This window comes from Oncorhynchus tshawytscha, linkage group LG06, assembly GCF_018296145.1.
Source record: "Oncorhynchus tshawytscha isolate Ot180627B linkage group LG06, Otsh_v2.0, whole genome shotgun sequence".
In the NCBI taxonomy this organism is placed as follows: domain Eukaryota; kingdom Metazoa; phylum Chordata; class Actinopteri; order Salmoniformes; family Salmonidae; genus Oncorhynchus; species Oncorhynchus tshawytscha.
Genome location: NC_056434.1, coordinates 72,840,172 through 72,858,407, shown reverse-complemented (window position 1 = coordinate 72,858,407; position 18,236 = coordinate 72,840,172). Strand labels below are relative to the sequence as shown.

General features: G+C 40.9%; 1 protein-coding gene across 1 annotated transcript; it reads right to left on the bottom strand.

The window, feature by feature from the left end:
• Window positions 1-1,970: 1,970 nt before the first annotated feature.
• LOC112253054 (BCL2/adenovirus E1B 19 kDa protein-interacting protein 3) lies at window positions 1,971-10,351 on the bottom strand. Its single transcript, XM_024424924.2, has 6 exons — window positions 10,126-10,351; window positions 9,572-9,731; window positions 5,037-5,097; window positions 4,743-4,849; window positions 2,874-3,023; window positions 1,971-2,563 (listed from the first exon to the last, which is right to left on the bottom strand). The coding sequence occupies exons 1-6, from the start codon at window positions 10,166-10,168 to the stop codon at window positions 2,521-2,523; spliced, it is 564 nt and encodes a 187-aa protein (XP_024280692.1). The 5' UTR covers window positions 10,169-10,351; the 3' UTR covers window positions 1,971-2,520.
• Between the last annotated feature and the right edge of the window lie 7,885 nt (window positions 10,352-18,236).

Sequence of the window (18,236 nt, the reverse complement as noted above, 5' to 3'; positions counted from 1 at the left end):
CGTTAATCTGGTACGCAAGTATAAACACCATGGGACCACGCAGCCATCATACCGCTCAGGAAGGAGATGCGTTCTGTCTCCTAGAGATGAACGTACTTTGGTCCGAAAAGTGCAAATCAATCCCAGAACAACAGCAAAGGACCTTGTGAAAATGCTGGAGGAAACAGGTACAAAAATATCTATATCCACAGTAAAACGAGTCCAATATCGACATAACCTGAAAGGCCGCTCAGCAAGGAAGAAGCCACTGCTCCAAAACCGCCATAAAAAAGCCAGACTACAGTTTGCAACTGCACATGGGGACAAAGATCGTACTTCTTGGAGAAATGTCCTCTGGTCTGATGAAACAAAAATAGAACAGTTTGGCCACAATGACCATCATTATGTTTAGAGGAAAAAGGGGGAGGCTTGCAAGCCGAGGAACACTATCCCAACCGTGAAGCACGGGGGTGGCCGCATCATGTTGTGGGGGTGCTTTGCTGCAGGAGGGACAGGTGCACTTCACAAAATAGATGGCATCATGCAGAAAGAAAATTATGTGGATATATTGAAGCAACATCTCAAGACTTCAGTCAGGAAGTTAAAGCTTGGTCACAAATGGGTCTTCCAAATGGACAATGACCCCAAGCATACTTCCAAGTTGTGGCAAAATGGCTTAAGGACAACAAAGTCAAGGGCATTGGAGTGGCCATCACAAAGCCCTGGGCAGAACTGAAAAAGCATGTGCGAGCAAGGAGGCCTAAAGACCTGACTCAGTTACACCAGCTCTGTCAGGAGGAATGGGCCAAAATTCACCCAACTTATTGTGGGAAGCTTGTGGAAGGCTACCCGAAACGTTTGACCCAAGTTAATCAATTTAAAGGTAATGCTACCAAATACTAATTGAGTGTATGTTAACTTCTGACCCACTGAAAGAAATAAAAGCTGAAATAAATACTCTATACTATTATCCTGACATTTCACATTCTTAAAATAAAGTGGTGATCCTAACTGACCTAAAACAGGGAATGTTTACTAGGATTAAAATGTCAGGAATTGTGAAAAACTGAGTTTAAATGTATTTGGCTAAGGTGTATGTAAACGTCCGACTTCAACTGTAGATGTATATTCAGTAAATTGCAGAAATCAGAGAAAATTAGGGAATTAATTTGAGTGCTCAAAAAAATAGCTTATGTTTTACTGATCATACAAAAAATTGGAGACATCTTATTTCACAGTGATATTGACTTATTTGCCTTAAAACTGCATGGTAATTACATAACTTGGGATGCTTTGAAACATGTGCTACTGCAGATGTGGTACCAGGTACTTCATTCTTTAGAGTACCTGAAAGTACCACTTCTTAGCATATTACGTACCAAATATAGTACCAGCTGTGACTGTAAAATAGTTACCAAATAAAAACGTTGTTTTGTAACATACTATAGCTATGAAAAACAAACAAAACATTTCATCATGATTATACTCAAATAGTTGCTACATTTATGGGCCTAATAGTAGACATGTTTTTATCAGATTGTCAATCACTGTGCACGTTCATCCACTCCACTAATTGCAGCATGCAAACAGTCCACTGTGCACCAGTCATTGAATGAATGGAAAGAGACAGTTGTTACAAAACACCAAAACATGTAATGACATCAGTGATTGTCATTAGGCCTTCACTCTTGTAGCCTGAATGAAATCATCTTGCTGACAAATTGAGCTTTTTTTGTAAAAAGAGAAGTTGGGACATCTGAAAAGGGCCTGAAATACAGGATGCAAACAAGTGTCTGTCCTGAACTCATCAGCAGGGGAAACTGAGGGCTCAGTTGATAATGTTGCAAGTTTGCTAGCTAGCTCAATCCAGTCAATATAATGTTGCATGTTTGCTAGCGAAAGCTCAAGATAGACATAAGAGAGAGGAATACAATTGAAAGAACCTAAACCAACGGTCACTGGTATAAAACCATGACAGAGTGGTGAGGGTGTTCATTTAATTTGGAATAAGCTTTTATTTTCATCTTTACCACTGTAACAGTACACAATAGAATTTTAAACAAATAGGAGAATAGGTTAAATTAGAGACCCCCCCAAAAGTTGGACTTTTGTTGCAATTCACACCCTGCCTTTCACATGTTGCATGAAATGTATTAACAACCCCAGCTTTTTCAAAGAAAATGAGTGCAGGAAATTATTTCACAATTAATATTCATTCACATTAATCATTCCCTTAAGAATAAGAAACAGGCAAAACACAAACACAATATGCTTGAGAAAATGAGAAACAATGCCAATTGGCAGCAGTTCAATATAAAACAACATTCTAAAATAGCGAGAGGAACATGGCAGCACAAATCAGTTCCTGATTCAAGGCATTTCTGGGAGAAAGAAGCAGTCACAGCATTCAGAAGATAAGATGAGGCAATCAGCTAAAATGGAGAATGCTACATCAACCACTTCTCCTTGGATTCTGAAGTTGCCCCCATTTGAAGGCATGCCAGCTGTATGAGTCAGTGGTCTCATAATGCAGCATCAGCTTCAGTAGGTGCTGTATGTGCTGAGGCGCCTCCCAATGTATATCCTGAGAAGAACAGAATAGCAAAGGGCCATTCAAAATATTATTTTGATTAAAGTAAAAATGTATCATGGCTACTCTGAAATATCTATCCATGGCCAGCGGCAAGCTTTCACAAAGCCTACATTTCCTCAACAGGGTAGTGTTTGCTTTATTGTATTACAACTCTCAAAAGGCATTTAGCTAAAATACAAAACAATTCGACACCCATCTGGGGCACCATACTTTTAGTAATAGTAAAAGGCAGCTTTTAAAGTATTCAATAGACTGCATGTATTTGTACTGTGTTTAAGTTACAAAATGCTCAGTCCCTTACCCCAGGCCAACTGCGAGTATATGAGAAATGAATAATGAAGGTAGGAAAAGCTTGAGGAAGTCAGGGGAGAGAACTCCTCCTTTCTTCATGACGTTGGTCTTCCTGATGCTGAGCGAGGCTGAGCGCCTGGGGTGTTTCAGCAGAAACTCCCTACAGAGACACAACACAGTTACAACCGGGTTAATAAATCTTATCTTAAATCAGTGATTACAGGTATTTTTCTGCCATTGAAATTCTTGGGTGGGCCGCCTAAGCATTTTTTCTGGTCGCCTAAGTCTAAACAGTGGGTATGGAAAAACCCTTTCAGTGTAAAATTAAACGACTAAAACCAGATATATAGTGCCTTCAGAAAGTACTCTGACTTTTTCCACATTTTGTTACGTTACAACCGTATTCTAAAATTGATTCAATAAAATAAAAATCCTCTGCAATCTACACACAATACCCCACAATGACAAAGTAAAAACAGGTTTGAACATCTCTGGAGACCCGAAATAGCTGTGCAGCAATACCTGACAGAGCTCGAATACAACCTGACAGAACTCGAGAGAATCTACAGAGAAGAATGGGAGAAACTCCCCAAATACAGGTGTGCCAAGCTTGTAGCGTCATACCCAAGACATGAGGCTGTAATCGCTACAAAAGGTGCTTCAACAAAGTACTGAGTCAAGGGTCTGATTTTAAAAAATACAATGTTTTTAACCTTTATTTAAATAATTCTGTAAATGTATATCAGTTTTTTTTTATAAATGAGGAAAAATGTCTAAAAACCTGTTTTTGCTTTGTTATTATGCAGTATTGTATGTAGATTGATGAGGGGGGAAAACGATTGAATACATTTTTGAATACGGCTGTAACCTAACAGAATGTGGGAAAAGTCGTCTCGGACCGGTAAACCGTGCCAATATATCCTCCAAACACAGACTTCGAGAGCATTATCACTTTTATACAACGGGTTACCAACATTTTCAAATAATGATTTACATATTTCCATTAAAAGCGTTATTTTGATTAATGTATTCATATCATTTCATCCTTCCACAAGATATAGTCCCGACACAAATCTAGGGTTGCTACCCAGTCCGACTGGTCGTTCGTTCTATCGGTTCGTTTGCAATAGACGCAACACAGTCATTCAGTCTTTTTGTTCTTAATGTACGGACACAACCCAGTCGTTCGTTCTAAATGTTACATTGCAATACTGGCTGGCAACATTCTTATCCCTTGCTTGCTAGCTAGCCAACTACGACTAACTTACAGTCACGTCAAAAAGTGCAGCCAGAATAACCGCTAAGTAAATGCATTTGCATTTGTTTAAGCAGTTTTCTAGTGACATGTATATGGATCCATCCACAACAATGAGCTAATGGTGAACAATTTCGCCCGGCATAGAAATTGGGCTCTTGTCAGGACACGGTTGTTCAGAGGCGCTAGCCAACAACACAACTAACACAACCACTTCAAACTGATATATATATATATATATATATATCTATCTTCTGGAATAGACACCAGCTGGAATGCGGTTTTAACCAATCAGCGGTTTTAACCAACCAATCAGCATTCATGATTAGATCCACTCATTGTATAAAGATTATGGACAATTATTTGTTTATATATAATATAATCTTTGAGAATTTACAAATCACCAAAATAAAAGCTAGACAGTCAGGGAAAATTGAAAATTCCCAAAACAATGACTAGCAGTAATGGGAGTTACAGGGAGTTGGTTTTAAAATAGCCACTAAGACCTGTAAAATGATCTATACAATTCAGCCGTGCCGAAATGTTCTCTCTCTACATTCAATTTCTATCTTCAACATTATGAACATTGGGCCCTACTGTATATAATTACTAGGTACTATGCACTTTGGTGGGTTGTTCTCAGGACGACTGGACCAGTCCCAGATCCAGTCAGCATTCTTCTTCAGTAGATTCTCTACTTCCTGGATTCTTTCTTGGTTATCTTCCTCAGACTGAAATCAATTAAGAAATTCCTTAGTAAAACCACTTTCCACATTATAATCACAAACATGTTTGTACTATTCACCTAATGTAAAGTCTGGTATTATCATGAATTATTACCTTCTGAACATCACAATACATTACATATGAGAGATCAACAGAAGACAACCTTACAACCCATAAGGACCATGTATTTACCTGTGAACTGTTTCCCTCTGAGCCTCTAAACAGAAGAAGAGGAGTCTGTGACCTAAGTGGACTGGAAAGATAGACAACAAAGATGACTCAAGATGACTCAAGACATCCCTAGAACTTTTGAAATGTGTATTAGGTCATCTGATAAGAAAGAGCATTATAAATGACAATCCTTATCTCCACATTCTCAGGCCTTGAACAGGGATACCAAGGCTTTGCCTGGAAACCATATGTTGAAATGAATTGAATTGTATAAGGGGCAAAAACGAGCATTTGAATAAGGAAAGTTTCCTCTCACAACCTCTACAAGCCAAAATGTTGAATCAAAATATGTTGCCTTCTGAGAATCCGTAGGCGAGCGAGTAAACTCCCACTGCCTTCCGTTCTACTTGCTAACATGCAAAATAAAATTGATGACATACGATTACGATTATCCTTCCAACGGGACATTAAGAACTGTAATACCTTATGTTTCACAGAGTCGTGGCTGAACGACGACACGGATAATATAGAGCTGGCGGGATTTTTCATGCACTGGCAGAACAGAGATGTTACGTCTGCTAAGACGAGGGGTGGGGGTGTGTGTCTTTTTGTCAATAACAGCTGGTGCGTGATGTGTGATATTAAAGAGGTGTCGAGGTATTGCTCGCCTGAGGTAGAGTACCTTACGATAAGCTGTAGACCACTATCTATTTACCAAAACAGACCGATGCTGGCACTAAGTACTAGAGGTCGACCAATTAATCGGAATGGCCAATTAATTAGGGCAGATTTCAAGTTTTCATAACTATCGGAAATCGTTATTTTTGGACGCCGATTTGCCATTTTTTAAAAATACCTTTATTTAATCTTTATTTAACTAGGCAAGTCAGTTAAGAACACATTCTTATTTTCAATGACGGCCTAGGAACGGTGGGTTAACTGCCTCGTTCAGGGGCTCGGGGGATCCAATCTTGCAACCTTACAGTTAACTAGTCCAACGCAATAACGACCTGCCTCTCTCTCGTTGCACTCCACAAGGAGACTGCCTGTTACGCAAATGCAGTAAGCCAAGGTAAGTTGTTAGCTAGCATTAAACTTACCTTATAAAAAACAATCAATCATAATCACTAGTTAACTACACATGGTTGATGATATTACTAGATATCATCTAGGGTGTCCTGTGTTACATATAATCTGACTGAGCATACAAGCACACAAGTATCTAAGTATCTGACTGAGCGGTGGTAGGCAGAAGCAGGCGCGTAAACATTCATTCAAACAGCACTTTCGTGCGTTTTGCCAGCAGCTCTTCCCTGTGTGTCAAGCATTGTGCTGTTTATGACTTCAAACCTATCAACTCCCGAGATGAGGCTGGTGTGACCGAAGTGAAATGGCTGGCTAGATGTCGCGCGCTAATAGCGTTTCAAACTTCACTCGCTCTGAGCCTTGAGGTGGTTGTTTCCCTTGCTCTGCACGGGTAACGCTTCGATGTGGTGGCTGTTGTCGTTGTGTTGCTGGTTCGAGCCCAGGGAGGAGCGAGGAGAGGGACAGAAGCTATACTGTTACACTGGCAATACTAAAGTGCCTATAAGAACATCCAATAGTCAAAGGTTAATGAAATACAAACGGTATAGAGGGAAATAGTCCTATAATAACTACAACCTAAAACTTCTTACCTGGGAATATTGAAGACTCATGTTAAAAGGAACCACCAGCTTTCATATGTTCTCATGTTCTGAGCAAGGAACTGAAACGTTAGCTTTCTTACATAGCACATATTGCACTTTTACATTCTTCTCCAACACTTTGTTTTTGCATTATTTAAACCAAATTGAACATGTTTCATTATCTACTTGAGGCTAAATTGATTTTATTTATGTATTATATTAAGTTAAAATAAGTGTTAATTCAGTATTGTTGTAATTGTCATTATTAGAAAAAAAAAAAAAAATCAACATTTTTTTTATAAAATCGTCCGATTAATCGGTATCGGCTTTTTTGGTCCTCCAATAATCATAATCGGTCGACCTCTAAGTACGCACTCAACGAGCTGTACACCGCCATAAGCAAACAACAAAATGCTCATCCAGAAGCGGCTCTCCTAGTGGCCAGGGATTTTAATGCAGGCAAACTTAAATCAGTTTAACCAAAGTTTTAACAGCATGTCACATGCGGAACCTAAAAATAAAATGTATAAAAATTAAAAAAAACTCTAGACCACCTTCACCTTACTGGGGTGCAACGGAGCAAAATAAAAATAAAAATTAACATTATGGGGATGAGGTAGTTGGATGGGCCATTTACAAATGGGCTATGTGCAGTGATCTGTGAGGTGCTCTGACAGCTGGTGCTTAAAGTTCGTGACGGAGATATGAGTCTCCAGCTTCAGTGATTTTTGCAGTTCGTTCCAGTCATTGGCAGCAGAGAACCCCCTTAGGGGGTGAACAGTGAGATATACCTGATTGAGCGCGTGCTACGGGTGGGTGCTGCTATGGTGACAAGTGAGCTGAGAAGGCGGGGCTTTACCTAGCAAAAACGTATAGATGACCTGGAGCCAGTGGGTTTGGCGATGAATATGAAGCGAGGGCCAGCCAACGAGAGCATACATGTCGCAGTGGTGGGTAGTATATGGGGCTTTGGTGACAAAATGGATGGCACTGTATTACAGACTGAGTCTGTAATACCTACATATTTCAAGCAGACCACCATAGTCCCTGTGCCCAATGAAGCGAAGGTAACCTGCCTAAATGATTACCGACCCGTAGCACTCACGTTGGTAGCCATGAAGTGCTTTGAAAGGCTGGTCATGGCTCACATCAACAGCATCCTCCCGGATACCCTAGACCCACTCCAATTCGCATACCGCCCCAACAGATCCACGGATGACGCAATCTCAAACGCACACCACACTGCCCTTTCCCACCTGGACAAAAGGAACACCTATGTGAGAATGCTGTTCATTGACTACAGCTCAGCGTTCAACACCATAGTGCCCACAAAGCTCATCACTAAGCTAAGGACCCTGGGACTAAACACCTCCCCCTGCAACTGGATCCTGGATTTCCTGATGGGCCGCCCTCAGGTGGTAAGGGTAGTAGGCAACAACACGTCTGTCACGCTGATCCTCAACACTGGGCCCCCTCAGAGGTGTGTACTTAGTCCACTCCTGTACTCCCTGTTCACCCACGACTGCGTGGCCAAACACGATTCCAACACCATCATTAAGTTTGCTGACGACACAACAGTGGTAGGCCTGATCACCAACAACGATGAGAAGGGCCTATAAGGAGGATGTCAGAGACCTGGACTACAGGAAAAGGCGGGCTGAACAGCCCCCCTTTAACATCAACATCAATGGGGTTGTAGTGGAGTGGGTCGAGAGCTTCAAATTCCTTGGTGTCCACATCACCAACGAACTATCATGGTCCAAACACACCAAGACAGTCGTGAAGCGGGCACGACAAAACCCTTTCTCCCTCAGGAGACTGAAAAGATTTGGCATGGGTCCCCAGATCCTAAAGAAGTTCTACAGCTGCACCATTGAGAGCATCCTGACCGTTTGCATCACCGCCTGGTATGGCAACTGCTCGGCATCTGACCGTACGGTGCTCCAGAGGGTAGCGCGTACGGCCCAGTACATCACTGGGACCAAGCTTCCTGCCATCCAGGACCTATACAATAGGCGGTGTCAGAGGAAAGCCCATAAAATTGTCAAGTGGCTCCAGCCACCCAAGTCAGACTTTTTTCTCTGTTACCGCACGGCAAGCGGTTCCGGAGCTCCAAGTCCTGGTCCAAAACACTCCTTAACAGCTTCTACCCCAAGCCATAAGACTGCTGAACAATTAATCAAATGGCCACCGGACTATTGCATTGACCCTAGTCACTTCACCCCTACCTACATGTACAATTACCTCAACTAACCTGTATTTCCGCACACTGACTCGGTACCAGTACCCCCTGTATATAGCCTTGTTTTTGTTATGTTACTGTGTTACTTTTCATAATTTTTTTATTGAATTTTTACTTTAGTTTATTTGGTAAATATTGTCTTAACTCTTGAACTGCACTTTTGGTTAAAGGCTTGTAAGTAAGCATTTCACGGTAAGGTCTACACTTGTTGTATTCGGTGCATGTGACAAATAAAGTTTGATTTGATTTAGAAAAGTATAATTACATAAAGTTTTCAAAGAGATGGTATAGTGCAGTTCAGACTTCTATAACCTGAAGCATGTGCACAAGATAAAAATACATGTTTTCACAGTTCTGCACATGCTTCAGATGATAGAAATCTGAAAGCACTACCAGGGCTTTGAAAAGTTTATATAATTATACTCTCCTGTGGATATGTTTCACATTCCTACCCCCAAAATGACCAACTGCACAGGCAACAGGTAAAGTAGTTTAAAATAGAACTGTATTCAACATTCTTGCTTGTAGAGGTCGTGAGAGGTAACTAGAAACACTCATTTCTGCCCGACATAGAATTCAATGCAATTCATCTTCGTGTTTCCTGGGAAACTAAGGCTCAGCACTGTAACCATTTCCTTTCCCCATACCTGTCACATTGTGAGCTTCCTCTCGAGGTACTCCTGCTTGACTCGTGTTGGGCGTCTAGTAGTAACTTCTCCAGGTCTACATCAAGAGCAGTTGTTGAGATCTGCTCCTGGCACACCTGACTCCCACTGCCAGTGTTATAGTGCAATTCCACCCAGGAACCTGGGGATACATATTACCCACAGATAGATAGAAAATAGTTTGGCAACTTACTAGTAACGTTTGCTAGATATTTTCCTTTGTCGTGTTTAGTGTTGAATCTTGCCAGTCAGGAATGAACAGAAGTATAACGTGATCCAATTCCGTGAGAAATATAACGTTTAATGTAGAACCATATTTACAGTCATAGGTCTAGTTAGTTACGTTAGCTATTATTTGACAGGCCTTAACAATATTCCCCTGACCTGACAATTCCAGTTGAGGCCAACATTAGCTGAACTTACGTTAGGTATATTAGCTAGTTTGTTAGTCAGCTATACAGACTTACATAAAAATTATGTGGCCAGCTAACGTTAGCTAAAAAATAGCGTATTTGATGTTTAGTTTCTGTACTGACCCTGCAAGCTCTCCTCATACGGAATTTCCTTCTGAAGCGACATGTTTATTTAAAACGCGTTCAAATCAACCCATAGAGCTCTGTCGACGAACTATAAAAACGTTTGGTCTTATTTTAATCGATCACACGAGTAAGCACTAGAAGTTGTTGTGCAACACTACCAGGCAGCCGGAAAACAATTATAACGAAATCTTTTGTTGACATGGGCCATGTGAAATGTGATTGGCTAGTAACTTATCGGCTGTCGTTGATGAACATCACGCATGCGCTGCTCACATGTACACTCTGGTCAGAGGAAGAGGTAAAGAGAAAATTCGTCTCCCTCCAGCAGGTGGCGTTTTCCGACCCAGGAATCGATTATTTTTTGTATGGCGGTCAATGAGAGAGTCAAATTTGGTCAACAAAAAAATGAGTGGCTTATTTACTGTGTCAGGTTAATTTGATTGAATATACGTTCCGTAATGCTTAGGTTGTTACGAATGCACTGATATAAGTAGGACACGTGACATCCCTGCAATGTTAAGGGAAAAAAACACTATCGGAGTTGTGTCGAGATGGCTATGCATATTCATAACATGAGGCTAGTAGTATAGCATCTCTCTCCATTGATACAAATGATTGACGTCAACATCCTTATCAAATATTCAACTATTAAAATAATGAGATGTATCTACCAATCCAAAGAAAGGATAGGCGGGAGCTAGACAGCCCGCTCTGCTGCTTTGTGGACAACTAATCCAACTGTTAGGGCAGAAAGACAATTATCTTGGCATTATATCCATAATATTTGTTTAGGTACTAGCCTTGGAGCTGGTCGTCACTAGTTACAACAGCCACAAAGTGACAGACCCCACTTACTCCAAATGCCCTATGCACTCTCCTGGCCCCATACACTAAGTCCGAATTTGTCCTGCTAGGTGACCTAAACTGGGACATGTTTAAACCACCTGTCGAAGTCCTAAAGCAATGGGCAATTGTTATCCTCACAAATAACCCTGACAGGTATCAGTCTGGTGTTTTTTGTAATGACCTTAGTGATCCATGTTTTACAGCCTGTGTTCGTAATGGCTGCTCAGTGAAACGACCTGTCCTGATTTGTCATAGACACTTGCTAAAAAACTTTAATGAGCCAGCTTTCCTTCATGATCTGGCCTCTGTAAATTGGTATTGAATCAGCTTGAACCTTCTTTTTTTATATTTTCAGTGGTATTGTTGACAAATACGCCCCCATAAAGAAAATGCTAATTAAAAACAGGTTCAGTCCCTGGTTCGACCGCGATCTGGCAGAGTTACACCACCTCAAGAAAATCCATTTGGACTAAAGGCTCGGCACACGCATACTCAGGCTGACTGGCTCTAGTTCAGGCAAATGAGAAATAAGTGCACTCAGGCTATCCGGAAGACCAAAAATGTGTTACTTTAAGGAGCAGTTCTCTCTCGGTGGGTCTAACCCCAATAAGTTCTGGAAAACGGTTAAAGACCTGGAGAATAAACCCTCCTCCTCACAGCTGCCCATGTCCCTTAATGTTGATGATGTGGTTGTTTCTGACAAGGAGCACATGGCTGAGCTCTTTAATCACCACTTCATTAAGTCAGGATTCCAATTTGACTCAGTCATGCCTCTTTGCCCGTCTAACATTTACTCATCTCCCACCCCTTCCAATGTGACTAGTCCCGATGCTCCTCCCTCTTTAACCCCTGCCCCACTGCAACGTTTCTCCCTGCAGGCGGTCACTGAGTCCAAGGTGCTAAAGGAGGTCCTTAAACTTGACCCCCAAAAAACATCTGGGTCAGATGGTTTAAAGACCCTTTCTTCTTTAAGGTTGCTGCCCCTATCATCGCCAAGCCTATCTCTGACCTTTTTAACCTCTCTCTCCTCTCTGGGGAGGTTCCCATTACTTGGAAGGCAGCAACGGTGCATCCTTTATTTAAAGGAGATCAAGCTGATCCTAAATGTTATAGGCCAATTTCTATTTTGCCCTGTTTATCAAAAGTGTTGGAAAAACTTGTCAATAATCAACTGACTGGCTTTCTTGATGTCTATAGTATTCTCTCTGGTATGCAATCTGGTTTCCACTCAGGTTATGGATGTGTCACTGCAACCTTAAAGGTCCTAAATGATGCCACCATTGCCCTTGATTCTAAGCAATGTTATGCTGCTATTTTTATTGACTTGGCCAAAGCTTTTGATATGGTAGACCATTCCATTCTTGTGGGCAGGCTAAAGAGTATTGATGTCTCTGAGGGGTCTTTGGCCTGGTTTGCTAACTAGCTCTCTCAAAGAGTGCAGTGTACTGTATAAAGTCAGAACATCTGCTGTCTCAGCCACTGCCTGTCATCAAGGGAGTACCCCAAGGCTCGATCCTAAGCCCCACGCTCTTCTCAATTTACATCAACAACATAGTTCAGGCAGTAGGAAGCACGCTCATCCATTTATATGCAGATGATACAGTCTTAAACACAGCTGGCCCCTCCCCGGATTTTCTGTTAAACACTCTACAACAAAGCTTTCTTAGTGTCCAACAAGCTTTCTCTGCCAGTAACCTTGTTTTGAACACCTCCAAAACAAAGGTCATGTGGTTTGGTAAGAAGGAGAGCCGGTGTGATTACTACGTCTGAAGGTTTAGAGCTTGAGGTAGTCAACTCATACAAGTACTTGGGGGTATGGTTAGACACACACTCCTTCTCTCAGCACATATCAAATCTGCAGGCTAAGGTTAAATCTAAACTTTGTTTCCTCTATCGCAATCGCACCTCTTTCACCCCAGCTGCCAAACTAACCCTGATTCAGATGACCATCCTACCCATGCTAGATTACGGAGACGTAATTTATAGATCGGCAGGTAAGGGTGCTCTCGAGCGGCTAGATGTTATTATTTACCATTCGGCCATCAGATTTGCCACCAATGCTCCTTATAGGACACATCACTGCACTCTATACTCCTCTGTAAACTGGTCATCTCTATATACCTGTCACAAGACCCACTGGTTGATTATTATCTATAAAACCCTCTTAGGCCTTACTCTCCCCTATCTGAGATACCTACAGCAGCCCTCATCCTCCACATACAACACCCATTCTGCCAGTCACATTCTGTTAAAGGTCCCCAAAGCACACACATCCCTGGGTTGCTCCTCTTTTCAGTTCACTGCAGCTAGTGACTGGAAAGAGCTGCAAAAGACACTCAAACTGGGCAGTTTTATCTCCATCTCTCCATTCAAAGACTCAATCATGGACACTCTTACTGACTTCGTGTGATATATTGTTGTCTCTACCTTCTTGCTCTTTGTGCTGTTGTCTGTGCCCAATACAGTTTGTACCATGTTTGGTGCTGCTACCATGTTGTGCTGCTGCCATGTTGTATTTCTACCATGTTGTTGTCATGTGTTGCTGTCATGCTATGTTGTTGTCTTAGGTCTCTCTTTATGTAGTGTTGTGTTGTCTCTCTTGTTGGGATGTGTGTTTTGTCCTATATTTTTATTTTGAATCCCAGCCCCGGACCCCACAGGAGGCCTTTTGACTTTTGGTAGGCCGTCAAACCAAATCAAATCCAATTTTATTTGTAAATAAGAATGTATTCTTAACTGATTTGCCTAGTTAAACAAAGGTTAAATAAAACAAATTATTACAAAAATTAGCTTTAAGCCTCAGAGCTTGATCAGATTCAATAGCAGCTTCAGAGGCTGATAAGTCAGGATCAAATCAAATTATTTTTGTCACATGCACCGAATACAACAGGTGTAGACCTTACCGTGAAATACTTACTTACAAGCCCTTAACCAACAATGCAGTTCAAGAAATAGAGTTAAGAAAATATTTACTAATAAACTAAAGTCATTTTTAAAATAAAAAGTAACACTATAAATGAACAATGACGAGGCTATATACAGGAGGTACCGGTATGGGGGGCAGGTTAGTCGAGGTAATTTGTACATGTAGTTAGGGGTAAAGTGACTATGCATAGATAATAAACAGTGAGTAGCAGCAGTGTAAAAACAAAGGGGGGTCTATGTAAATAGTCCAGGTGGCCATTTGATTACTTGTTCAGCAGTCTTATGGCTTGGGGGTAGAAGTTTCCGGGGTTATGGTGTTGATGTGAACCCTGACCAGCCTTTCAAAGTGCTTCATGGCTATTGATGTGAGTCCTACAGGGCAGTAGTCATCTAGGCAGGTTACCTTCACTTTCCTGAGCACAGGGACTATGGTGGTCTGCTTGAAACATGTAGGTATTACAGACTCGGTCAGGGAGAGGTTGAAAATGTCAGTGAAGACATTTGCCAGTTCGTCCTCGCATGCCCCGAGTACACGTCCTGGTAATCCGCCTGGCCGTGCGGCCTTGTGAATGTTGACCTGTTTAAAGATCTTGCCCACATCGGCTATGGGAGAGCGTGATCACACAGTCATCCGGAACAGCTGGTACTCTCATGCATGCTTTAGTGTTGCTTTCCTTGAAGCAAGTATAAATGGCATTTAGCTCGTCTGGTAGGCTTGCTTCACTGGGCAGCTCTTGGCTGGGTTTCCCTTTGTAGTCTGTAATAGTTGTAAACCCTGCCACATCCGACGAGCGTCAGAGCCAGTGTAGTAGGATTCAATCTTAGTCCTATATTGAATGCTTTGCCTGTTTTATGGTTAGTCTGAGAGCATAGCGGGATTTCTATAAGCGTCCTGATTAGTGTCCCATTCCTTGAAAGCGGCAGCTCTACCCTTTAGCTCGGTACGGATGTTGTAATCCAAGAATCAGGAGGATAGAATTATAGTCAACAAAATGCATTGTGAGCAATGATGTATCTTGTGGAAATACAGCAGTTTGGTCAAAGATTCTTATTGGTCTTGCACAAAACCCCATATGTAAATACTCAGTATCTTCTTTTCATGACTCTTCGGACAAGTTGATAGATACCATTTGGAATAATAGATTCACAATGTATATAAATAATTGAATCCTTATATCTGGAAAAGAAAAGAAGAAGAAGATTTGAAGAACATTGCCATAAGATTGGGCTCTTGAGTGGCACAGCGGTCTAAGGCACTGCATCTCAGTGCTAGAGGCGTCACTACAGACCCTGGTTCTATAAATATATCCTTCAAGGCAGTATTTTGTCTTTCTGCAAGTGGCAGTGAAGGTCCATTGTAAATTCCTGGTCTTGGTGTCAAATTCTCTCCCTCTCTGTATTACTTTTTGTTTTGATTAATGTCCTGAATGGACAGATAATTGTGCCTCAAGTCTGAAAGGCTCTGGAATAAAGACAAACTTAATTTGAACTACTTGTGAACTGTAGTTTTGTTTTCTTATCCTAGGGGGATAGGAAATATAGGGAGCTGACATTACAATTGGATGCCAGCTACCTCAAAGTACTGGTTCTTGGCAGGATAAGATGGTTGAAGTTGGGCTTTTTGCTTACTGGTGAGGACTAGCTTAATACAAATTGCCCCAAGATAGAAGCTGTTAGAATCGATAGTCATTGTAATGTGGAGATGCTGTAAGGAGATAAGTTGATTGGCTATAACTTCAACCAATGGGGAACGTATCCTCATGCAAAGACTGTCCCTTTGGAGTGGGAGAGCTCACACTGGATCATTTCAATCCATTTATAAGAATATTTCCTCTCTGGGTGAAAATAAGATAATAGGATGAGAAAAATATAACACAGGTAATAAGATCCTTGAAAGGCAGTTCAGTAGTTTTTCTGCAGATGGCAGTGAAGGTCTGTAGTAATTCCTGGATGCCCAACTCTCGTTTTCTTTTGCTTATGAGACCTGTCTTGTTTCAAACTGCCTCTAAATCGGAAGCTGCCCAATGCACTGGACATGACATTTCAACTTCAACACTCCTGGGAATTTATTGTGATGCACTAATCAATTCAGCTTCAGATTCCACATACTGTACCTGCATGTCCTCATTCTCTTTCTCTCTTCCCTATCTCTCCCACACTCACAGTTCAAAATGATATAACATGATATAGATAGAGCCATTAGGAGTTCTCGCCAGTCCATAGATGGAAAGACTACTTTTGTCGCACTGCACCACAAAAATTACACTTCAAAGTTAGCATGGGAATTCACCAGCAAACCAGGGGATGCATCAAACAGATACATTTCACACCCATATTACTACAATACATTCTCAGGAAAATGTATACCATATTAAAGCCTGAAATCCAGTCTGTTTCCACTAACATTCCCTCCTTGTACTCTGTGTCATTTGTTTGGTACATGACAAGGAGTGACAAGCAGTGGAATGATAGCTAAACAGACTGGTACCCAGGCTAACTATTATGCATGGTGTGATTCTGTTGATCAGATGGAATGGTGCAATGACTGCATGGTTAAAAGGTGCAATGCTTTGTGCTGAATCCCCTACAGTAAAACATATTGCAAAATAGGCAAATATATTCAGGGAAATCCACATGATTAAAATGACTATGGCCTCAACAGTAGGTGACTTTTCTGAAAGGTTACAGGAGATTCAAATATTTATCAAAGGATGGCATGATATTTTAATCACTGAACCTCTTATACCCTCATTCATCTGCAGCTAGTATGGAGTTAAAAAAAAAACTGCTCTCCAAAATATACTTATTTTTTTGGTGCAAATTCTGAAAGTTATTTGACGTTAGATTGACCTCTGTTTTATGTAAAAACAGTCTTACAGTGGATGCAGTTATCCAGCCAAACAAGCCAGCCAGTCAAGATTCAGAGAGCTTGACATGTCACCCCATTTTATATGGAACCTATACTTCCTGTTATTTACCTTCTTCCTTGTCAGTGTTTAGGAATATATATATACTGGCAAAATTGAATGTGATCATACTGTAGATATCCAGAAAGAGACTAAATCGACACAAATATGAAAAGTGCATAGGAATGAAATATCGTTTTTTTTTCTGCAGTTAGCACAGCAGATCAGATTTGTATAAGTTTTGGTATCTTTCAGTGTTTGCTCCAATACTTGCACTCTTGGGGCCCGATTCAAACTTATGCCCCGTTCACCTTAACTATATAATAAGGTTTTACTATATAATTTCTTCCATCCTAATGTATGAACTGAACACATCTCTTCCATCCTGAGATGTGCTGTCTGTTGCAGATCGTAATTCTCCCAAGTCGTCCTATAATAATGTGGAACATACTGTATGTTCCCGGCAGGCCCACACATTTAGCCATTTTTGTAATTTTATCATTAAGTAACTAACTGTTTTAATCAACAGTATCATAATGTATGAATACGGTAGATGAATGTAGAATGCACAGTAAAATACTGTACATTTGTTTTACTGCGCATTCTAAGACCTTCCTGTAATCTCAACAGTAAAACACTGTAAAATGCACAGTAAAATACAGCAAATGTGTTTTACAGTTTTAATTATGGTGTATTGTGAGAAAATGTGGGTGGCGAAAGAGTCTCTGGCTCATTAACATATTTTAAGGTGTGCCTTGTAACGGGCTATATTTGTTGCACCCATGATTGAGAAGGCTGTACCCACACAGAATATGGTAATATAATGGTTTTTTTTAGGAATACTACAAACTTTGCCAATTGCTGCCAGTAATTGACTGTAACTCAGAATATAGTACCATACTGCATTTTTGGAATGCCAAAAGCCTTTTGAATACTAGTGGGTATATGGTATTGTTGTTTCTCACCCATTAACATATTTTGAGGCATGTCTTGTAAGAGCCTATATTTCTTGCTCCTGTTTGTGAAAGTGCTGTACCAATTTAAGTGATATGTGGTAGTGGTACTCTAACAATAAAATGTTTAAAAGGGACAGATTAGAATGGCAGCAAGTCTCAAACTTTTAATGGTTGAGTGGCTAGCCATGTCTTTTTGTTCTGTTTTGCTCTTTAGTCACAGTCAGTTTAGAAGCCTTTGTTAAGACTTAAAGTGCAAATGATATCAAACACCAAATATCAGTTGGTATGTTGTATTATAAACTGTGTGGTTCGAGCTCTGAATGCTGACTGGCTGACAGCCGTGGTATATCAGGCCATATACCACGGGTATGACAAACGGGTATGACAAAACATTTCTTTTTACTGCTCTAAATACGTTGGTAACCAGTTTATGATAGCAATAAGGCACCTTGGTGGTTTGTGATATATGGCCAAT